Raw genomic sequence first — 25,266 nt, forward strand, 5'->3', positions numbered from 1 at the left:
CATCCATGCAGTAGTATTCAGTTATATGGATATACCACATTTGATTTCTCTATTCACCAGTTGAGGCACATTTGGGTAGTTTCTACTGCTTGGCTATTAGGAAGAGGCTGCTGTAAACATTCTCATGTTCAAGTCTTTCATCTCTTGGCTAGGTACCCAGAGGAAATTGTTGGGTTGTATGGTAAATTTACAGTTAACTTTGGGAGGGGGGCTTACTTCATTATTTTTATTCCTTTTTTTAGAACAGCTTTATTGAGATATAATTTGTATACCAAAAGATTCACCTGATTTACATATACAATTCACTGAATCTGTAAATCTGTAAATTAGCATATTTACAGAGTTGTACAATCTAATCGTAGAATACTTCTAGCACCTTGAGTCACGGCATTTCCACTCCCAGCCCTAGGCAACCTCTTGTTTACTTTACTATATGAATAGGATCATGTAGTATGTGGCCATTTTTATCTGACTTCTTTCACCGAGCATAATACTTTTAAGGTTCATCCATGTTATGCAATATATCAGTATGTCACTCCTTTTTATTGTCAAATGGTATTTCATTGTATGGACATGCCATATTTTGTTTATCCATTCACCAGTGTTTCCACTTTTTGTCTATTTTGAGTAACACTGCTATGAACATTCACGTACAAGTTTTTGTGTGGATATATGTTTTCATTTCTCTGGGGTAGATACGTAGGGGTCAAATTACTGGGTCATGTAGTAAGTATATATTTAACCTTTTAGGAAACTGCAAAACTGTTTTCCATAGTGGCTGCAACATTTATTTTCCCATCGGAGGGTTCCAGTTTCTCCCTATTCTCACCAGCACTTGTTGTTGGACTTTTTGATGGTAACCATTCTAGTGGATGTGAAGTGATGTCTCATTGGGGTTTTGTGCTGCATTTCCTTATGACCAATCATGGTGACCATCTTTAAATGTGCTTGTTAGCTATTCATATATCCACTTTGGTGAAATATCTATTCAAATCTTTTGCCCACTTTTGAATTGGGTTGCTTGTTTAATTATTGTGTTGTAAGAGTTCTTGATGTGTTCTGGTTATATGATCAGATTTATGGATTGCAGTTGTTTTCTCCCAGGCTGTGGTTCATCTTTCCATTTTCTCAATGGTATCTACTGAAACATATTTGAGGGGGGAAAGGAATGAGACTCTGAGCTGTGCTTCAGAAAGAGTCTGGCAGCTGTGTGTAGGATTGATTGAAACAGAGAGAGACTTCTCATTAATACATCTCCTTAAATTGTAAGATAGGGAATAAGCCCAGGCCAAGTTTCTCAAAATTCCCTGGGAATCAAAGGGTTATAAGCAACTATTTATTGAAGGCTGTTTACAGTCCGGTTAATCAGTAAGCCAGAATCAGTGAAACTACCTATTCTGGGGGAGTACAAAAACCTTTCAAGAGGTTTCCCTGGATGAGGAGAAGCAGAGAGATGGGGGAGGAGAGATGAGTGGCTGTTCTAGAGCTACATAAATAATTTCCAGCTCTGAACGGGACAATTCTGAACTTCCTTGCCAGGTTCTGTCACGCTGGTGTTTACTGGCGGGGAAACCAGGAAGAGCTGGTTCTTGGCCGTTGGATTTTGACTAGTTACTGGGAGAGGTGGAGCCAGTTTTAGTGAGTCTCTTTGAAAAAGCCCAGCAAGATGTCAGGGCTGCTCTCAGTCTCCTTCCACCTTATCCTCCTCTTCAAGTTTGTTGCCCCAGTGACCTTTCGCCACCACCGCTATGACGAGCTTGTGCGGACGCTGTACAGGGTGCACAATGAATGCCCCTACATCACGCGGGTTTACAGCATCGGGCGCAGTGTGAAGGGGAGACACCTCTACGTGCTGGAATTCAGTGACTACCCTGGGATCCACGAGCCTCGTAAGCCCTGAGCGGTTCTTGGGGTGGATGGGGCAGGACCCTTCCCTTACAAAGCCAGTAATTGGGGTGGTTTCTGGGGAAGTCCATAGACCCCTCCACCTACAAATTATCACCTTCCTCCAGCTGTGCTAAGTATTTCCCTACTTAACCCTCACATTGGCCCTGCTTCTGGGGACCTGCAGCCCCAATTCAGGCTCTAGTCTGTTCTTCCTTTTGAAGTTCTGTTTGCTCAAGACCTTCCTGGTTAAAGGTGAGTCTTCCTCCCCGCTCCCACCCCATCCCCCTGCCTTCCCTCCTGTTACTCTTCTTTCTTCCATGTTATTATGCTGTCTTTACTCAGTGTGTCAGAAGACACAAGCAGAAACAATTAGCTCTCCCCATTCTGCCAGGAAACCTCAAAGGGTTTAAGGATGTCTCTTTGGGGAATGATAGTGTGATAACGTATGGGATCCTGAAGAGAACTTGAGGCCTTGGATATTAGTTTTATTCATTGCATTACTTTTCGTTTGTTTCTATTATAAAAGCAATCTGTGTTTAGATTGAGGTAGAAATTAGATAAAGAAACAAGAACAAAACTCATGCATGATCCCACCACTCACAGATGGTCATTGTTAAATATAGTGATGCGTATCCTTCCAGATTTTGTGTATGCATGTTTAACAATCCCACATCATGCATTTTTTTTTATAAAAATGGAATCATACTAGAACTGCTTTTTCTCATTTCATCATCTTTAATAAATAGCACCCATGTCCATAAGTGTGCATCTGCATCACATTTTTGGGCTGCGTAATATTCCATTGTGTGGTTGTAGGTAACTGTTCATTGACTGATAGACATTTAAGTTGTTTCTAGTTTCTCAGTTCTTTACTTACAGCAATTGTGACATGCAAATTATGTCAGTTCTTGCTTCAACCTGTCAGCTTCAAATCTCTCTTTCCCTTTCCACTTCCACATCCCCCACACTAGCCAAACACCATCACAACCTGCCTAAAATGCGGCACTAGGCTCCTGACTCTCCAAACCCCTTCCTACCACCACTCTCTAAAACTTCCATTTAGCACACAGATGCCAGAATACTTTCCCCAAATACTGATCTAATCCTCTCACTGCCCTGCTTAGAATCCTTCAGTGACAACCTCACACACAGTGGATCCTGTCTCTGACAGCTTCAGAACGTTACATGGCCTGTGGGGAGGGTAGGGGTAGTAGGGTGGCACTGGCTCAAGGAAATCTGTGCCATTAAATGAGGATAAGGATTTTGCTTTGAAGCCACACTTGCACTGAAAACACCATGCTTTTGGGGGTGTGTGTTCATGGCGGAAGCTTGTGGGTGCTAGCAGACATCATAGATTAGCCCCTCGATCCCACGCCCTCTTCCACGGCCTAGCATTCCAGATCTCCTTGACGCTTTCTCATCCTATTCTCGTCCTCACTAAGCTCTCTTTTCTCCAATGCCCTATCATTTAGCTGTTCATCCATTCAATCATTCATTATTCATCCCACAAATATTACTGATGATGCGCTATCTGCAAGCCTTTGTAGACTCTGAATATACAACAAACAGAGAATAAAACAAAGACCACTCCCTCAGGGGCCTTAATTCTAGTGTTGTAAGACTGGCCACAAGTGGGTAAGTAAGTATATATATTGAATCAGATGGAAAAGATTGCCATAGAGAAAAATAACCTCTGGGAAAGAGAGATTCCCAATGGCGGGGAGGGAGTTGTTGCTGTTTAGGGAAAGTTTCTCCTTTGAGGTGGTTTTGAGCATGTGATGGAGCATGCTGAACTAGAACTGGGGAGGAAAATGTCTTCAGGCAGAGGGAAGAGCAGGCGCATGCTTGGTATGTGTGGGAAACGGCAAGGAGTCCCCTGTGGCTCCAGCAGAGTGAACAATGGGCAAGCAAGGTCGGAGCAATATGGTTGGGGATAGGGCTCCTGGGCAGGAGATCATGTGGTGCCTTCCAAGCCTTTGTGAAGATTTTGGCTTTTAGAGTAAAATGAGAAGCCGCTGGAGGGTTTTAAGCAGAAGAATGACATGATCTGGCTTAGAATTTTTAAAAGACCATTCAGAATAGGGATAAATTTATAAAAGACAGCTCAGAACGGGACTCAGCAAACTATAGCCTGAGGGCCAGACCCCTGTTTAGGTAAATAAAGTTTACCTAAGAATCACATGTCCTACTGACTGAGCCAGCCAGGACCCCTGCCCATTTGTTTTTGTATTGACTATGTCTGCTGTTGCTGGAAGTGTCGAGTAGCTAAACAGAAACAATACAGCCCACAATCCCAAAGTATTTACGATTTGGCCCTGCACAGAAAAAGCTTGTTGACCAGTGACTCCGGAGAATAGACTTGATGGGCGGGGCAGATGCAAGCTGTTCTAGAAGCTTTCCTGTAACAAACCAGGTTGTCAGCATATGGAGCTTGAACCAAAATGATAGCAAGGGTTGTTATGAGAAGTGGTTTTATTCTGGATAAGTGAAAGTTGGGGACAAAGAATTTTATATCAAGCACCTTTAAGCACAAGACATTATACTGGGCTCTATAGGGCAGTTTATAATTGCAATTTGTCCAAAAGGCCCTCAGGAATCATTGGAAAAGACCCAGTGGAAGCGTAAGATTTTCATTTATTCGTTAGGGGGAAAGGTCCCTCTGCAAGGTGAGGAAACCTTGGCACTTGAACGCTTTCCCCATCTTCTCTCTTCCTGCGTCTTCTTGCCCTTGCAGTGGAGCCGGAAGTCAAGTACGTGGGAAACATGCACGGCAATGAGGCGCTGGGCCGCGAGTTGCTGCTGCAGCTGGCCGAGTTCCTGTGCGAGGAGTTCCGGAACGGGAACCAGCGCATCGTGCGGCTGCTGGAGGGCACGCGTGTGCACATCCTGCCGTCCATGAACCCCGACGGCTACGAGGTGGCCGCCGCCCAGGTACCGAGCCCCGGAGCGAGGCCCTCTGCACAGCAAGGCCCTCTGACCAGTCCTCCAGGTCCCGCTGCCAGTGCCACCGTGTCATCGAGAAAAAGCCGGTGGGACTACAACACAGTGCGGAGACCCGGGTTCAGCCGTGTGGCAGCCTAGGCGGCGAACGTGGGCTCCCTCTGAGCTTCCTTCTCTCCACACCTTTCCCGCTGACCTCTGGGTTTTATTATGAGGATCGAGAGGCAGTATCTGTGACAATGGTTCCTAAACTGGAAAATATTAAACAGGTGTGAAGGGCTCTTGCAAAACACACCTCCTTCCCTCGATTTTTAGCTTCGAACCCTACTTACTCTTCTCCCTCCCACATCACACTTCCATTTGCGTTTGCAAGGAATAGAACTAGCTTGTCCCAGAACTGTGTGGGTGGGGACTAACTCTAGATCCTTCATGCTTTGGGTTGTATTTCTTTTCTTTTTTATTGAGGTATAATTGACATACAACATATGTTGGTATACAACATAGTGATTGGACATTTGTGTACTTTGCTAAGTGAATACTACATGTCTGTATGGCTTTTTCCTCTACTAGTATATTACTAGTATACTATATAGTATAGTATACTAGTATACTATATATATTACTAGTATATTAAATTTTTCTAGAATTACATTGTGCAGGGATCTATGAGCTTTTACTTTATTTTCCAACATAAATTCAAAATGTCAGTGTAACTAACTTTAAAACAATGATTTTTTTTTTTTTTTTGGTGGCTGTGCATCAGAATCATAGGTGAAGATTTTTTGAAATACAGATTCCTAGCCTCCCCCACACCCCCATCTACTGAATTGGGATTTTTCCAGGGTGAAGCCAGGCATCTACCTTACACAGTAGATATGTTCCTTTAAAAGATAGGTCTAAACTTTGGTTTGTTTGGGCTTTTGGCTGAAGGGATGGAGGTTTCTAAATTAAAGAGGCTTCCCCCCCCCAACTTAAAAATGTCTATTTGAGACAGTCTTAAAATTTTTTTGCCATTTTTAAGACTAAATTTCACTACTTTACTTTTTAAAAAAAATTTTATTATGGTAAGAGCACCCAAGATGAGGTCTACCTTCTTAACAAAACTTTAAGTGTACAAGACAGTATTGTTGACTATAGATACAGGTGTTGTCTCCAGTTCTGGTCTCCAGATCTTATCGATCCTGCTCAACCAAAACTTTATGTACCTTCATTAATAACTCCCCATTTCTACCTCCTCCCAGCCCCACAGAGGCAACTACCCTCTACTCCCTGATTCTGTGAATCTGACCACTCTGTCCTGTACAAGTGGAACCGTGCAGCATCTGTCCTTTTGGTTCATCCCATTTTAAACCTACTTGAGGATAGGGCTGGGGAGGTAAGTAGAGGCAGAGGGAGGGAATGGAGCCAAGATGTTGAATGAAACACAAATTTGCCCCTTGCAATCTCACCACTTCCTGCCAATGCAACTCAACAAATGAGAAAAGAAAGCTTTGTTTCCCCACTGGAAAATCATACAGGTGTACATTAACATCTGGAGACTTGAGTTTCCAAAGTAGCGGGAACATTTGAAAGAGATGTGAGGGGAGACCTCCAGCCTGGCTGCTCTCCTTCTATTGGCCCTTCCCAATATTGCATTGGGGAAACTGGAGAATGTCAGACTTGCGTGCATCTTTTGGGGAATGAAGTGGGGTAGGATAAAGTGGGGAAAAACCCTGACAACCCCCTAAATCCTAGAGCCATCTCTGGGGAGCCAGTCACTTTTACTTACCTACTGTGTACTTGTTCAGAGGGAGCAGATCTTGAACCTGAGCCCAAGAGAGACCCCATCAAAGTTCTCAAACTCCCAGAGCTATCTGCCATACCCAGAGAAAACATGTCTGCGTGGCTACACAGGGGAGACCTAGCCACCAAACGTTAAAGCTACCTGTAGATAAAACAGAATAACCTCCCCTCTCCCCATCCCACCAAAGATTTCCAAATCTTAATCCCTAGAACTTGTGCATATGTCATGTTACATGATGAGGGAGAATTAAGGTTGCTGATATACTTAAGGTTGCTAATCATCTGACCTTAAAATATCCTGGATTATTTGGATGGGTCCAGTGTAATCAATCACAGGAATCCTTCAAATGTGGAAGAGGGAAACCAGAGGTCACAATCAGAGAGATCTGAAGATGTCGTGCTATTGGTCTCCAAGAAGAAAGAAGGGACCATGAGCCAAGTAATGTGGGTGGCCTATAGAAGCTGGGAAAAGCCGAAAACAGATTCCCTCAGAGACCTCAGAAGGAACACAGCACTCCTGACACCTTGATTTTAGTCTTGTGAAACCCATTTCAGTCTTCTGACCTCCAAAACTATAAGATAATAAGCCTGTGTTTTTTAAGCCACTAAATATGTGGTAATTTGTTACAGAAGGAAACCTAACCTGTTTATGGGAACTTTCTGTTACGGAAACTCCTCACCTGCCAGACTTATGACCTGGCGTGAGTGGTAAATCAACTGATAAGTAAATTAACATAGCTTTTAATATGGACAGTTAGGAGCTACATTGATATGAATGCACAAGTGGTGAAAAACTCCTGGAAATGTAATGAAAATCATTATCTCATAGAAGTGAAAAATCAAACTCCCAATTGAAAAATTACATGAATATTTCCCCTGAACAGAATTAATGTAGGGAACTTAAGGTAACGTAAAGAAATATTATGTTCTCAATGAGATATAAGAATAAAATATGAGAAGAATACCCTGAAAAATAGAGAAATCTAAGAACAATAAGGATTTTTAAAAAAAATATGAAAGTGCTATTACATCTATGAGTTGCTGCCCAACATCCATCCATTCACCCCACTTCCAGGAACGGCCACCAGTTTGGGCTCTACTCTCCAGTCCACAGGGGTCCAGTGGACACTATTCCCCTTCTCCAATGCCTTACAAAACATTAAATGGAATTTCTGTATTGTGAGGGCCTTTGTTTTTTTTTTTTTAAAGATTTTATTTATTTATTTGACAGAGAAAGATCACAAGTAGGCAGAGAGGCAGGCAGAGAGAGAGGAGGAAGCAGGCTCCCTGCTGAGCGGAGAGCCTGATGCGGGACTCGATCCCAGGACCCTGAGATCATGACCTGAGCCGAAGGCAGAGGCCTTAACCCACTGAGCCACCCAGGCGCCCTGTGAGGGCCTTTGAATACATCTCTATTTTACTACTTGATATATCTTAATTATTTACATATCTATCTATCTCTTTGTATATAATATGAGTTTCTAGAAGACTGGCATAATGTCTCATTATCTCTTTTCATAGTGTCTTTCAGAGGGCTTTGAGTAGAGATGCATTTAAGTGAATGTTGATTGGCTAAAAGGATGAATGAATGAGTGAATACATACCAAATAAGTGCTACAGTTTGAAGTGTGAGCAGAGAAATTAAGGGATCCAGGAAGTTGATGCTGCTAAGAAGAAAAATAAACAAAGATCCTAAATTTAAAAAATAAAGGGGTTGGGGGTGATTTCCACAGTACAGCTGCTTTGGAAACAGTTTAGCACTTTCTGAAAAAGTTAAATATAGACTTAAAGTATAACCCGGCAGTTCTACTAGTAGGTATCTACCCAAGAGAAGTAAAAACATACGTCCATACAAAGACTTGTATGGGAATGCTCATAGCAACGTTTTCACAATAGCCAAAAAGTGGAAATAATCCAAATGTCCATGTGCAGGGTCGAATAGTATCCCCCCCCTCCCAAATTCATGCCTATCTGGAACCTCTGGCTGTGACCATATTAGGAAATAGGGTCTTTACATATGCAATCAAGTTAAGGTAAAATCATACTGGGTTGGGGTGACTAACTCAAACATGACTGGTGTCCTTATAAGAAGAAAGAAATCTGTACAGAGACACACACAGGGGAGAAGACTTGTAAAGATGCGAGTAGAAATTGGAGTGATGAATCTATAGCCAAGGAATGCCAAGGATGGCCACCAGCCACCAGAGGCTGGAAGAGACAAAGAAAGAGATCCTATGGAGCTTTAGGAGTGTGGGACCCTGCTGACGTCTTGATTTCAGACTTCCTGCCGCCAGAACTGTGAGAAGATACATTTTTGTTGTGAAAAGCCACCTAGTTTAGGTAATTTGTTATAGCTTACAGCAGCCCTAGGAGCTAGGGCTATATGATAGTCTATTAACTGGTGAATAGATGAAGTATAGTAAATCCATAGAATGGAATATTCATCAGCCATAAAAAGGGATAAAGTACTGTTATGTGCTACAACACGGAGAAACCTCAAAACCATTATGCCCAGTGATAAAAGCCAGACACGCAATATGTTATCTCTCTTACTGAAAAAGGCAAATCTATGGAGAGCGAAAGTGATGTTCTAGGGCTGGACTAAAAATGAAGAATGACTAGATGGGCATAAGGTTTCCTTTCAGGGTGTTAGAAATCTTGATAAGTTAGACTGTGCTGATGCTCACATGACTCTGTCAGCAAAGACTAATAATTCATTGAGTCATACACTTGAAACGGTGTGCAAATCATACCTTTTTTGGTATATAAATTAAATCTCAATAAAACTATTTTAAAAAAAAATAGGGGTTCCCATTATCCTGAAACACCTTACTCTTGTTAGAGCCTCTCCTGGGATCTCTACCATTAGCGTACAGGGAGACTTGAACCATACCACTGGGTCTTTAGATGAATTAAAGAAGAAACTGCTACATCAGTTGATAGATTAAACTAATGCCCCTCAATACTATGCTACATAGTATTCTTCAACTATAGGATTCAGCCTGAAACCTTCCTTTTTCTCTTCATTTTCCCACTAGGGTGCAGACAGTTCTGGGTATCTGGTTGGCAGGAACAATGCAAATGGAGTGGACCTGAACCGCAACTTCCCGGATCTCAACACCTACATCTACTACAATGAGAAACACGGAGGCCCCAACCACCACTTGCCTCTTCCAGACAACTGGAAAAGTCAGGTAGGAGATGATATTTGCATGCAGAAGCAGGTAAATAAACATCTGGAATTTCTAGCAACCTTCCTATCAATTAAACAAGCAAGAACTAAGCATCAGCTCAACTCCACGTTAATCTGTCCAGAGCAGTAGGAGCGGTTATCTTCCATTCTTTGTATCCATTCTCTTCCCCCAGCAACCCCAGCAGAACACCCCTCATGGAGCACATGCCGTTTGATGTTAGTGGCCATGGTAGTCAAGGCAAAGCACTATCCCACAGCTGCATGATACTTTACACTTGTACAGAATTCTTTCTTAGTCAGCATTTCAGGTGATTGTTCTAACACTGTGTGGTGAATGCATGGAGTGTTCATCCGTCCCTGTTTCACAGCTTGCACAGCTAATAATTGATGGACTCAGGATTAAACCCCAGGTCTTCTGACTCGGAAGCCAGCGTTCTTTCTCCTGCACCATACTGTCAACAGAGGACTCTAGCATTCTGTAGAGAAGTCTCTCTTACATGTGATGCACTGTGTGCACACCAACAATTAGCTATAGAAGGAGGTGCAGGGAGCTCTGAGCTCTCCAACCATGCTACCCCTCTTCAGACCAACCCCCCCTCCTTTTTTCTAAATAGACTTGATTTTTTTTTTTTTCATCCAACAAGAAGCCACAACTTTGGCGCCTGGGTGGCTCAGTGGGTTAAGCCTCTGCCTTCGGCTCAGGTCATGATCCCAGGGTCCTGGGATCAAGCCCCACATCGGGCTCTCTGCTCAGCAGGGAGCCTGCTTCCTCCTCTCTCTCTGCCTGCCTCTCTGCCTACTTGTGATCTCTGTCTGTCAAATAAATAAAATCTTTTAAAAAAAAAAGAAGCCACAACTTTATGAATCATAGAAACAGTACAAATTTCAAACCAAGCTATGGCTATTTTTTTGACACACCAAAAAACCAGGTCCTCCGTTTTCCTATGGTTGCATGGTTTATTATGTAGTAGCATTCCTGCTGTTCAGGTTTGGCCTGCGTTTGCTCCTGACACATTTGCTTGAGATGTGACCAATTCTATGTCCTTAACCTCTACACCTGTTTGAGCAACCTCTTCCTCTTCACTCTCCTCGAGTACAATTTGAGCCCGTGTGTTTTCTTGAATGTCTGAGACAGCTTTACCTGGAACTTTGAATTTCTCAGCAGATGCTAGTTGCACCTGTTAAGATAAGTCTTCGGTAATAGAATTTATTTTTTATAGAGCAGTTGTAGATTCACAGCAAAATTGAGGGGGAAGTACCGAGTTCCCATGTACCCCCAGCTTTCCTTGATCAACCTCCCCCATCAGAGTGGTAATTTGTTACAATCAAAGAACTAGGCTGACTCAACATCATCACCCAAGTCCGTAGTTAACATTAGTGTTCACTCTTCATGTTATACATTCTCTGGGTTTTCACGAATGGGTCATGGCCTCTGTCCTCTGCTATAGTTTCATACTCAATGGTTTCACTGCCTTAAATGCTCTCCTTTCAGCTCCTTTGAGCTCTTTTCAGCTCATGTGATTTCATTTTGAAAAAGACTCCATCTACTTAATTTTTTAAACCATCAGACAAAAGACCAAAATTTCCCCACGTACACTTCTCATATCCAGGAGGATGCTCTTTGTTGTACTCAGACATGCCCTCTTCTCAGGCCATTTCCTGACAGACTCATCTGCATAGCCATTTGGCACCTCTGGTAGCCACTTCACCACCAGGCCCTCATCTCTCCACAGGTGGAACCGGAGACACAGGCTGTGATCCAGTGGATCCGCTCCTTCAACTTCGTTCTTTCAGCCAATCTCCACGGAGGGGCAGTGGTGGCCAATTACCCGTATGACAGATCCCTTGAACATCGGGTCCGAGGGTTCCGCCGGACTGCTAATACCCCCACGCCCGACGACAAGCTTTTCCAGAAGGTATGCAGAATGGCAGCTTGTTTGGCCAGAGGCACTTGGGGCTCAGGAGCGTATTGGAGGGGGTCTAATGTATAAGGTTATGGTGATATGGCTACATTAAGGAAAAATAGACCATGTACATGAAAAAAGATTTACATAATAGTTCAAAACAGCAGGAGAATAAAAAATCAGATTATTTTATAGTTAATATAGTATTAATAAATATTATTAATTTAATAATTGACATTAATTATTAATTCATTGATTAATGAATTCCATAGAGAATAACACCAGCTGTTGCTTTGCGAAGCAAATAAATTATTATACTTTTTTCTGCCAGTAATCTCATTTTTTCCACTGTTGTGAAGTAGTAATGAAAGAGAATTGTAGAGATTCCACATATACTCCTCTCCCTCCAACACACCTCTCATCCCCAATACATACAGTAGTACCCCGTTTATTTTTGGGGGATACATTCCAAGACCTCCAGTGGCTGGAGTACTAATAGTACTGATAGTATACAAATAGTACTAAACCCTATATATCATTTTTCCTATACATACCAATGATAAAGTTTATTAATTAGGCATGGTAAGAAAGTAGTGATAATAGCTAATAATAAAATAGAGCAATTACAGCAATGTACTATAATAAAATATATGTGAATATGGCCTTTCTCTCAAAATATCTTACTGTAGGGGCACCTGGGTGTCTCAGTTAAGCAGCCGACTTTTGGTTTCGGCTCAGCTTGTGATCTCGGGGTCCTGAGTCAAGCAGCAAATAGGGTTCTGTGCTCAGCAGTTAGTCTGAAGATTCTATCCCTCCCTCTCCTTCTGCCCCTCCCCCTATTTGTGGCCATGCTCACTCTCTCGCTGTCTCTCAAATAAATAAACAAATCTTTTTAAGAAAACTTACTGTACTGCACTCACCCTTCTTGTGATGATGCAAGATAATAAAATGCCTACATGGTGAGATGAAGTGAGCTGGATGACATAGGCATTGTGACCCAGTGTTAGGCTACTGCTGACCTTCTGACATATTGTAAAAGGAGGATCGTCTGCTTCCAAACCACAGGTGTCTACAAGTAACTGAAACCACAGAAAGCAAAACCACAGGTCGGGGGGGGGTGGGGGACTACTGGAATTCCTTTCACGGCCAAGGCCTATCATACTTGCTCCTTGTTTTCTTTCATAAAACTCAGCTAGAAAATGGTACACCTAGAAAAGAGTTCATCTACTGTCACCCCTCACTTTGCACTTGAAGAAACTTATCCCCAAGATAAGTAGAAACTTGTCCCCAAGATAGTAGAAAAATCAGAATACAGCTCTTCTTTTTTTTTTTTTTAAAGATTTTATTTATTTATTTGACAGAGAGAGATCACAAGTAGGCAGAGAGGCAGGCAGAGAGAGAGAGGAGGAAGCAGGCTCCCTGCCAAGCAGAGAGCCCCATGTGGGACTTGATCCCAGGACCCGGAGATCATGACCTGAGCGGAAAGCAGAGGCTTAGACCACTGAGCCACCCAGGCGCCCCCAGAATACAGCTCTTCTAACTCTAGTCCACCACACGCATGCATGCACGTGCACACACACACACACACACACACACACGCCATCTTCCTATGCCTGCTGGTGTTTTCTTTCACTGAACCAAGCAATCAGTTGTGTATACATAGTGGGGTTTCGTGGTGTCACCCTATTCTGAGCATTGTTGTATGAGTTGGGAATACTCAGGTCATTTTCCACCTGCTATCCCTACAGCTGGCCAAGGTCTACTCGTATGCACATGGATGGATGCACCAAGGTTGGAACTGTGGGGATTACTTCCCAGATGGCATCACCAATGGGGCTTCCTGGTATTCTCTCAGCAAGGGTAAGAATAGTGCTGGGTATAACAGTGTTGCAAGCTGAAGCGGAATGGGGCTCATCTCCGTTTCTCAGGGAAACAACAGGAATACCACAGAATTTCACATTCAAGTAGAGACCTGAGAAATGGAGAAGTCTTAAGCTGGCATTTAATGTCATCTTGTGATTATTTAAAATGGGGATAGGGACTCCTAGTGGTCCTTTAAAACTGGTGGTTTACACAGTAGATGAGGGCATAGGAGAGAAATAATGTAGTCAGGTGATTAAGAATGTGGCTCTAAAGGTAATATTGGGTTGAAACATGGCTTGCCCATTTATCAGTTATGTGGCTTCGGGGTAATTACTTAACTTCTCTGTGCTTTGGTTTCTCACTTGTACTTTAACAAATACTTGCCAGGTGCCTGGGTGGCGCAGTCGGTTAAGCATCTGACTTTTGATTTTAGCTCAGGTCATGATCTCAGGTCATGAGATTGAGCCCCACATTGGGCTGCACGCTGGGTGTACAGCCTGGTTAAGATTCTCTCTCTCTTCACCTCCCCTCCTGCCCCTTCCCCCGCCACGCTCTCTCTCAGATAAAAAAAAGAAGAAAGAAAGAATAACAATAGTTGCATTGTAAATTTGATGTGAATATTAAGCAAAACAATGTGCATAAAACATTTGGAAATGCCTGGCTTATAAATGTTAGGGTCTTCTCTTTTTTTCCTGTAAGATTTATTTATTTGTTAGAGAGAGAGAAAGAGAGAGAGCACAAGCAAGGGGAGGAGGGAGAGAGGGAGAGGGAGAAAGAGAATCTCAAGCAGACTACTCAATGAGCACAGAGCCCGACCTGGGGCTCATGATCTCACAACCCTGAGATCATGACCTGAGCAGAAATCAAGAGTCAGGTGCTTAACTGACTGAGCCACCCAGGTGCCCCAAATGTTAGGGTCTTTTTTTTTTTTTTTTAGGATTTTTTAATTTATTCATTTGAGAGAGCACGAGAGCTAGAGCATGAGCAGGGGATAGAGAGTCCGAGGGAGAAGGAGAAGCAGACTCCCCACTGAGCAGGGAGCCCGATGTGGGGCTTGATCTCAGGACCCCAGGGTTCATGACCTGAGCTGAAGGCAGATGCTCAACAACTGAGCCACCCAGGCATCCCTATTAGGATCTTTTCTAAGTAGCATGGAGCTATGCTTTACATAGCAACAGATGGCCAAAGGAGCTGGCCTGGACACCCAATAGTTCTTCTACTATGTGCTCTCCCTACCCTGCCTGCCCATCTCCTGTGAGCCAGCAGTTGCCATGGACATTGGCTATTGATGGCATAGCAGAAACCTCCAGCAAGAGGCTTCTCTCTCTATTCCCGGGGCCTTTCCCAACACCGAGGGTTGAGATAGAGCCTCTGTTTATGAACTTTTGGTAGATAGAGAACCTAAAGGTAAGGAAGAGGCTGAAAGCCAGATTCTTTTAGTCATCACGTTTTAGCAGCTAGCCGTACTTTCAAATCTGACCTGGACAGAGCACAGGTAACAGAAAGCTCACTGGTAAGAGCTGAGCTTATAGCTGGTTCTATGACAAGTAGAGAGGAGGAAGGTTAGGGAGTCACCAAGTACTGGGAGGTAATAGATTTCTTGTGGCTGAAAACTTGCTTGAGCACAAGGTGAGAAGGTTTTGTTGAACTTTAATATTATATTTTTTTAGTTTGCATTAGGAAACCAATAGGTCATCTTCCCCTCCAATTTAAAATATGAACTATGCTTTTTCAAATAGCATTTGTTTCTCCCTCCCCCTTCTCATCATCTGGGAAAGCATGGTCCATGTTTCCAGTGAAAATCATTGCGCTAAAATAAGCTGATACAATTCCAAGATTATTCAGCTCATTACAGTGATTGTTCCCACAGTGTGCTCTCCGGACCAGCATCATTAGCATCATCTGGGAACTTGTTAGGACTGCAAATTGGGAAGGGGAGCTCACGCCCTACCTACTGAAACCCTAGTTAAGACCTAGCAACTGTATCTGGCTGGAAGGCACAACTTTCTCTATTATTCTGATGCAGAGAGTGATCCAGTGAAAGAGGCACAGTTCTCCAACTTTCCCCATTCTCTCTATAACAGCCACTTATGCTCATCAGCTTACAGCAGGTGAAGGTGATTAGATGAATCTTTTTTTTTTTTTTAAGATTTTATTTATTTATTTCACAGACAGAGATCACAAGTAGGCAGAGAGGCAGGCAGGGAGAGAGTGGGAAGCAGGCTCCCTGCCGAGCAGAGATCCTGATGCGGGCTTGATCCCGGGACCCTAGGATCATGACCTGAGCCAAAGGCAGAGACGTTAACCCACTGAGCCACCCAGGTGCCCCAGATGAATCGTTTTTTTGCCCAAATACCTTTGCAATATAAACACCACTCTAATAAATCGGGAGCATATTTAAAAAATGATCGATTCCACTGGGGAGTACAGAAGATAGAAGCAGACAGGCATTCAATGAAAGAAAACTATAGCTGCCTTCTGCTTTTTCAGGGGCCTGCTTTTCTGGGTTAACTATTTTCAGGTCACTGCTGTGTTCTCAGATAGGAGGAGGGATGTGAAAGCAAGATATGCATCTTTAACGTCCAAGGTCTGAAGAATATCATCACCCAAAGAGAAGATCTGTCCCCTTGGAAGTGATACATGTGCACGGTCTAATATCAAGGCACCACTAACCAGCAGACTTTGGAAATGCTGAGGGTCAAGGAGTGAATTTAAGGGATGAAATGCGGAGGAGGAAAGGATGGGGGTGACAAAATGGGCATTTATGAAGAGAGAAAACTGGGAAGTTGGGGAAAGGTTTTGGAGGAGATAAATGGAGACCAGGAGGTAGAATAGAAGGTCATGGGGGGCACAGAGAAATCGTGATTATGGAGAGTTGAGTGGGGGCATTGGTAGGATCCAGTTTATACAGATCTGCCTCTGCCCTCTTCCTCTTAGGAATGCAAGACTTTAACTATCTCCATACCAACTGTTTTGAGATCACGCTGGAACTGAGTTGTGACAAGTTTCCTCGCCAAGAGGAATTACAGCGTGAGTGGCTGGGTAATCGGGAAGCTCTAATCCAATTCTTGGAACAGGTAAAATCCCATTCTTGAACTTTCCTGGTTACAGAAAGAGAAGTGTTTTCCGATGGTAGGCAAGGATTTTCGTGAAGCTCAGTTCTGACTTTGACTTCATACCGTACATCTGGGCTTCTTCTACCCATCCGATTTAGTCGTTCAACATCATTGAGCACAGTTATCTGTCAGAAATGGTACCATATTCTGGGTGTTATGGACAAACAAATAGCCCTGCCCATATAAAGTTTGTATTCTAGGGTGGAGAGACAGACACTAAACAAAATAATAAAGTGAATTTTATAGCATGTTAAGTACAAAATCCAATGAAGAAAGCCTTACAGAGAAAATGACATTTAAACAGACTTAAAGGAGGTGAGAGAGAATCATGCAGCTTTCTAGGGAAGCAGGGGCTCCCCAGTAAGGACGCCACAGGAAATGCAAGGCCCAAAACAAGCAGTCATTAGGGAAATACAAATCAAATATACACTTCTTAGGATGGCTTTTATTAAAAAAAAAATTACCATAAAAGATAGACAGTAGCAAGCGTTGGCAAGGATGTGGAGAATTGGAACCCTTGTGTATTATTTTTTTAAAAAGATTTTATTTATTTATTTGACAGAGAGAGAAATCACAAGTAGGCAGAGAGAGAGGCAGAGAGAGAGGGGGAAGCAGGCTCCCCACTGAGCAGAGAGCCTGATGCGGGGCTGATCCCAGGACTCCGGGATCATGACCTGATCCAAAGGCAGAGGCTTAACCCACTGAGCCACCCAGGCACCCCACCTTTGTGTATTATTGCTGGGAAAGTGAAATGATGCAGCCACTGTGAAAAGCAGTATGTGGTTCCTCAAAAATTAAACGTAGAATAGCCTACATGATCTAGCAATCCCACTTCCGGGTATAGATCCAAAAGAACTGAAAGCAGAATCTCAAAGAGATACTTGTACACCAATGCCAATATCAGCATTATTCACAGTAGCTGAAAGGTAACTGTGACCCAACTTGTGAGTGGATAAATGAAATGTGGTTTGGACATACAATGGAATATTCTTCAGCCTTAAAAATAAGTGGGGGGGATTCTGCAGCTATGCTGCAACATGGATGAATTCTGAGGACGGTATGCAGAGGAAAATAACTCAGTCACAAAAAGATAAATATTGTATAATTTTGCTTATATGAGTAGTCAAATCCATAGAGACAGAGAGTAGACAAGTTTCATTTTCTGCCTTAGATTTTCACAGGATCACTTCGAACATGCTGTTGAGAAGAGATGGTCGGGAAAAGGAGGGTGGGGAAACCAGCTAATTAAGGGGCTATTACCATAATCCTTGTGAAGATTAATTGTAAAAATATAAGAGAAAGGGCTTTGAGGACTCCCAAACACTGAACACATGTCTTATGGTCATAACCATGTACTCTAAACTTTCCCGCAGGTACACCAGGGCATCAAAGGAATGGTGCGTGATGAGAATTATAATAACCTTGCGGAGGCTGTCATTTCTGTTAGTGGGATTAACCATGACATCACTTCAGGTAGGTGGCCATGCTTAGTGCGGTGAGGAGGAAGCCTTCATGTCCTCACCTTTTTTCACCATGATCAGGAGGCCAGTTTGTAAGCCAGCAAGACTAGCAGGGGTGTCAAGGACATTAGGGTTGGGAACAGGAGAAAGGAAGGATGATAGACATAAGGACAGTGCACTAAGAGGCCAGGATTAGGAAGATGTAACTTCTCTCTCAGCATTTAGGAGTTACTGCCTCATACACCTTAGGGGGTGTTTTCTGGGTTTGAGATATTTGTACTTGTGCAAAATGGGGTTGAAGAAGACTATAAAACTCACATTTAGACTTGTCCTGGAAGGCATTTCACGACACCTCCATCCAGGGAGAAGTTAGCAAGATGCTTTCTATAGGCTTATTATAGGGCAAGAGTGATAGTGGAGGCAGATCTTGGAACCAACCTGGAACCTCCTAGAATGGTACAGAATATCTCATATGCACAGGTGTTGCAAACTGCCCCAGCCAAATTTGATCAAGCACAACTCTTAGGTTTTTCTTTTTCCTTGATGTTTGTTTTGGCATTAATGTAGAACAGTAGCTATCCGTGGCCAGGGGTGGGTAAAATTTGCCTATCTCCCACAACCTCTATACAAGCAAGGCTCAGCCACAGTTTACAACACTGATGCCTAATACCATGCAGGTATCTTACAGTTCAGACTTACAGTCCTGGTTAAACTGGATGGAATCTCGGAGATAACTAATATTACTGGAGGTGGATCCCAACACATCTTACCTGAAAGGCTCATTCAAGGCAAAAGCAGCAACATTCTAAAGGCAGGATTCTATAGCCTCATAGTCAAGCATCAGACAACCAGAATCCTCCATGCTGGTGGTTGGACCCAAGACCATTTAGGCATCAAACCTGGGGCATCCCTCAGAACTTCAGGGCTTGCTAGATTTTTATATCATATTCATACACAGACAGGGAATGTCTCTGAAACATTCTAGACAATCAGTATATGTTGAATAACACTAATTCCACCAGTAAGAACCCACTTTCAACATTGATTATGTTAAATTAACAGACTACTCATTTCACCACTGAAAAAGCTCATTCATTATGCTACTTAGAAGAGCATCTAGTGCTGATTACAGAGGAAGATAGCCGAAGCCCTTATAATAGCTCTGTCTGGAATTGGGCCTTTCTGATATAATGCTAGCTAACCATTCAGGGGTGTAAATCCCCAGTTAAGAAAATGACAGCCCCTGGGGTATAACTTACACTATCCAACATATGCATAATAACTCACTGCTTTTGCAAAAGTACTTTAAAAGGAATTACAGACATTTAGTAGGGGGCAGAGAAGAGACTTCTCTAGTATTTATAGTCAGTTCCATTATTAATTGCATTTATTATTTCAATTATTCATTGCTTAAAAGAAACTTCAAAGGCATGGTTACAACTGATTCTAAAGATATACAAAGTCATTAGCCAAAATGTTATATCCCTGCCATAGAAAAATAGGCTTTCTTTTGAATTTTATTTTCCCTGTTAGAAGGTGATGGAAGAAATATTAAAAATAGAATTCTCAAAATCAGAGCTTTAGTGGTTATTTAGTCCAGCCCTCCTGCTTAAGAGAAGATTACACACATACAACACCAGTGACAGCTGGTTTTCTAACGTGGGGCTGTCATGTCCTTTAGTGCAGGACCACGTCCATCAGTGCAGGTTGTGCACTGCATAACTGTGTGGCTTTTCCATGGACACTAATTCATTCTCTGCTTCAGTACTCACAATTTCATAAGGCAGTCCATTTCTTTTTTGATAATCACTCTGTCACAGTAGTTTTGCTTCTGTCTAGCAAAATCTTCCTCCTACCATTTAAACTCATAGTTCTCATTCTTATTTTTTTAGGTAGATGTCATTTCTTCACAGTGGCTTTTCAAACATCGAAACAGAAGTCTCATGTAGTTTCTTTACCATACAAAACATTCACATATCTTTCAGCCTTTCTCCAAGTGACCCTCTCCTGGACTTGAGTTTGTTTTAAAATACAGGGTGTAGAATTAGGTGCAATATTGTCAGTACAGAGCACATTGAAACTTCTACTACCCATGAGCTGAGAAGCCAGTGTTCTTACTACATAAAAAAGCCTAAGATTGTTTTAGATCTTAGCCAGTTTCATCATGCTATTTTAAAAAATCAAGCTTGTGGTCAGCTAAAACCCTCAAATCATTTTTCATATCAAGGCCCCAAGTGGCAGATTTCTAATCAGCAGACTGAGTTATGTTCTTGTAACTTTTAGGTGACCATGGCGATTACTTCCGGCTGCTGCTTCCAGGTACCTACACTGTCACTGCCACAGCACCTGGGTTTGACCCAGAGACAGTGACTGTGACCGTGGGTCCTGGGGAACCAAAACTGGTGAGTTAGGCTGACCTTCACAGAGCACTGTAAAGATCACTTACAACCTCTTGCTGGGTTCTAGTCTCTGCCGAACTTCCTTCTTTCACTTAAAAAAAAAAAATTCATTGCTCTCATATGCTTATTTTTCTCCTGTCATTCTCCTATTATATCCTTCCCTTTTCCTTTCAGCTTTTTCTCTTTCTTCTGTTTAACATAGCATAATGATGAAAAGGGCTTTCTTATAAACCTGGCTCATTTGGCTACAGACCTTGGACAAATTACCTAATTAGTCTTCCTTAGTTTCTTCTTCTGTAAATTGGTGATAACAGCACCTCCTTTATAAATTTGGGATGAGAAAGTGCATATAAAGCATTTAGGACATTGACCTACATATCAAAATTGCTTAACAAATGATAGTTGGTAAGTCCCTGAGACTTTGCCCCAATACACTGACACTTTCGGGTGGCACGCTTCTGTGCCATCAGCTGGGACTACCACCAGATGGCGCTCTAGCACCTCCTGGTCCCCTGTGTGCCAGTTTTCGGCCGCTCACCTCAGCAAAAGAGCCAGTTGCTCTCCAGAATTCAGCTCTCCATGGCTATCTCTTAGCAGCAGGACGAGGAGCAAGGAACTTTTTTTTACCTACTGGCTGGACCTTTTCAGCTTTGCTCATCTTAGATTAGGATCTCAGAGCTAAAAAACCTCAGAGATTATCAATACTAATCTTCAGATTTCTCAAATGGGGAAAAGGTAATGAGGCTGTCCTATTTAATGAGGACCTATGGACCTTGTTTCCCACAAGTTCGATCTTCCCTAGGGCCTCCGGACTCTGTCCAGTTCCTTCTCTATACAACCCCAACCCCAGAGCTTAGCCAACTGGCTTGCCCCTTTCCCTGTTAACACTGTGCAGTCAAGTAGCTTGTTTTTTCAAATACAGTTACAGATACCATTCACTGAATGGTTACTATGTATTAGACACTGTATGAGAGCTTTCTAGAATGATCTTGTTTAACCTTAACAACAACTCTGTCAGGGGCATGTAAGTATTACCATTTATGGCCAAGGAAACTGTAACTCAGAGAAGGTAAGAAGCATGCCCGGTGTCACACAGCCAGTAAGTGGAGCCACCACTGCAACCTCTCTTGGGCCTTCAAGGCTTCCTTCTTAGCCAGCATGTTACAGGGCCTCATACTAAGCTGATAGCCTGTGTTCATAACCCCTTATTTTAACACAAGGATCCAAATAAAGAGTTCTTTACATCCTCTGAAAAGTCCTCTGAAATTTCTAGATAGTTCCCCACTTCCCTTCTCTTCCCTCTATTCCTAGCTCCTGCATATTATAAACTACTTCTATTTGTAGATGCAGGAAGCAAAGACTAACTCTGCCATGGCAGCCTGTTACATGGTCCCAGTGTCCCAACCAACTTTCTCTCCCCCCCACCCCTTGTTAAAAATTTAATATCAATTTAAGTAACATATAGTGTATTATTCGTTTCAGAGATAGAATGTAGTAATTCATCTTTTGCATGTAATACCCAGTACTCATTATACCCCATGCCCTCCTTAATGCCCATCACCCAGTTACCCCAGCCCCCCAGCCCCTCCCCACAAGCAACCCTCAGTTTGTTTCCTATAGTTAAGAGTCTTATGGTTTGTCTTCCTCTCTGATTTCATCTTCTTTTATTTTTTCTTCCCTTCTCCTATGTTCATCTGTTTTGTTTCTTAAATTCCACATGTGAGTGAAATCATATGATGCTTGTCTTTCTCTGGCTGACTTAGTTTGCTTAGCACAATACCCTCTAGTTCCGTCCACATCATTGCAAATGGCAAGAGTTCATTCCCTCTGATGGCTGAGTAGTATTCCATTGTATGTATATGTGTGTGTGTATAAGTATGTGTATATAATACACATCACATCTTCTTTATCCATTCATCTGTCAAGGGACCTCCGGGCTCTTTCCATAGTTTGGCTATTGTGGACGTTGTTGCTGTAAATATTGGGGTACAGGTGCCTCTTTGAATCACTATGTTTGTGTCTTTTGGATAAATACCTACTATTGCAATTGCTGGGTCATACGGTAGCTCTGTTTTTAACTTCTTGGGGAATCTCCATACTGTTTTCCAGAGTGACTGCACCAGCTTGCATTCCCACCAACAGTGTAGGAAGGTTCCCCTTTCTCTGCATCACTGCCAACATCAGTCATTTCCTGAGTTGTTAATTTCAGTCATTCTGACTGATGTGAGGTTGTATCTCATTGTGGTTTTGATCTGTATTTCCTTGATGCCAAGTGACTGTTGGCCATTTGGATGTCTTCTTTGGAGAAATGTCTGCTCACGTCTTCTGCCCATTTCTTGACTGGGTTATTTGTTCTTTGGGTGTTGAGTTTGATAAGTTCTTTATAGATTTTAGATACTAGCTCCTAGTCTGATAAGACATTTGCAAATATCTTCTCCTGTCCCCTTTTCTTGTTCTACCCTAAAATCCAAAGACTGATTGGCAGCTGCGTCCATGAGCCCTGGCTTACAGGTGCTCTTCAGTGTCAGATTCGAACAACAACAAATCCGCTAGAGTCATGTTTCCTACTGAAAAAGATTTCATTTCCTTTGTCATATAGCCTTTAAATAAATCAACATAACCTATCATTGTGTCACATATAACCAAGAAAGAGAAAACAATTGTCTTTTGGATATAATTCCCGGAGAGAAAAACAGCAAAGAATCCATTTGTTGATAGCAGTAGAACTTATCTCTCTTTTCATTTTGAAGCAGAGATCCATCTGGCTGGGGGAAGAAAAAAGGGGAAAAAAAAGATTATTTACTAGAGGGTTTTCATGTTACAGTTAAGACTCTTTCAAATATCTCCCAGAGTCATCCAGTGTCCTCTTTGCTTTTCCCCACATCTGGCCAGATGTCAGGCTCCTTTCCTTCTTCTCTGTCCTTCCCTCATTTTGTTGCCTTCTCTCTCTCTTTCCTAGATCTCTGAATTACTATATACGAAATGCTAATGACACAGTACAGTTAGCTCTGATTCCCTCTACTTTGGGGAACTAGCAGAAAAGCTGGCTGTGGATTTTTGTGGAAGAGGCAGAAAATAACCCCAGGGAGAGCTCTTGTCTGTTGTTCAACTCCCAGCTGGCTTCAGCAGCTCAAACTGTTCCAAGGGCCTAAAAGCCAAGGATCCCTCAGGGGAGTGTGGTTAGAACACTGTGCCACTCCCTCTCGCTAGGATGGTTCCACAGCCAGCAGATCCTACACTTGTCAGTCAGAACCATCTTTAGGTCTGCATGCCATGGCCAGTGGGCAAGTTTCAATGTATTGCTGGAAAGGATGCATTCCTTGAACATGGAAATTTGGAATTTAAGAATCCATGTAATAATCTGTATCACCTCTACTATCTATATTTTCAAGCAGTTATGGCAGCAAGTCTCGATCTGAAGGTTGGAGGTATTCATTGACATGCCTGAGCACAGCACCTGTGATTCACACGTTGGCATAAAGGGGATCATTATGGCACCACCATCAATCATAGCCCCTGTCCTCAGCGACAATATTAGTGAAACTGTTGCTTGAGGTATAGATGTAATTTTCTTCTAATAATTAAAAATAAATTTACATTAAGTTCATCCAGGTATACCCTGTGTATCACCAGTGATTATATACCACTTCTTGGGACCATTAGCCAAGCCTGACACCACCAGGGCTGCTGGTAATAATGTTCCTTAGTCCCCTGCCCTTGGGACCTGGAACTGTGGGGAGACCAGGTCCAGACAGGTATTTCCCAATTTCAATTCCAGGAAACAGAATACTCTCCTAGCTGCTGCTTTTTTTCTTCCAGGTTAACTTCCATCTCAAGAGAAGTGTCCCTCAAACAACCCCACCGAGAAGAGTTCCCAACTCAGGACATGGAGGCAGAGGCTGACCAAAGCAAGTGCAGCCCCGGGTCAGCCAGGAAGGAGGAGATGGAGATGATGCAGCCCCAGAGTCCCTGCCTGAGATCCACAGTGCTGGGGCCACACGGTAGAAAGGCTTGTTCCCACTTTCCCATCACATGAAGCTTTCTTTCTATTTTATTATCTGGTACATATTTAAATACAACCATATTTGGAACAATTCAGAATGGTCTCTGTTCCCCGGGGTTAGATCCTCTGATGTGGCAGTGCATCCAATCAGCGGATTCAGTAAGATTTTCCAATTCTGGGGCTATGGTTTGGATCCAGAAGGCTCCACGTCAGTCCACACTGCATCTGGAGACCAGCGGCTGGTTGGCTGCTCTACCTCCAGAGTCCAGCCCCGAGCCTGCGACACAGCAGGCACTCGGGCGATTCCGGAACGCATGGCTGAAAGGCTGAGATGATTCATGGTTGGTGTTGTTCCCATAGCAAGGCCAGGTGACCAAGTCTTTGGCAATCCCGGAGGACTGTTTCAACAACAGCCAACAGTTTCTTAATAAGAAAAGGACTTCCCTCACAAATACCTAGATACTGCTCCCCATTTTCATACATGGGTATTTTACACAACATGTATCTTTCAGAACAGTCTCTGGGTTTGTAAGGGTCATGCGGATGCTGCTGTGGAATGACTCAGTCCTCTCCCTGTGCCGGTACCACCCAGCACTGCCCACCTCACTGGGTTCCCCAGGACCCATCTGTACTAAACGTTATTGAGGAAGGAGATGTTAGTAAAGATTTTGAAGAGATGTGTAGTCCCGAGTACACAAGTTCACAAACTCCCCTCAGGT

General features: G+C 42.9%; 1 protein-coding gene across 1 annotated transcript; it reads left to right on the forward strand.

Annotated features, from left to right (window-relative positions):
* Positions 1-1,437: 1,437 nt before the first annotated feature.
* On the forward strand, positions 1,438-24,638 carry CPN1 (carboxypeptidase N subunit 1). The gene is made up of 9 exons (XM_080822411.1): positions 1,438-1,889; positions 4,622-4,818; positions 9,648-9,803; positions 11,536-11,718; positions 13,455-13,566; positions 16,507-16,646; positions 18,059-18,158; positions 20,429-20,547; positions 24,364-24,638. The coding sequence occupies exons 1-9, from the start codon at positions 1,667-1,669 to the stop codon at positions 24,445-24,447; spliced, it is 1,314 nt and encodes a 437-aa protein (XP_080678537.1). The 5' UTR covers positions 1,438-1,666; the 3' UTR covers positions 24,448-24,638.
* Positions 24,639-25,266: the final 628 nt, after the last annotated feature.

The sequence above is a fragment of the Martes martes genome (genome assembly GCF_963455335.1).
Source record: "Martes martes genome assembly, chromosome: 14".
NCBI classification, from domain to species: Eukaryota; Metazoa; Chordata; class Mammalia; order Carnivora; family Mustelidae; genus Martes; species Martes martes.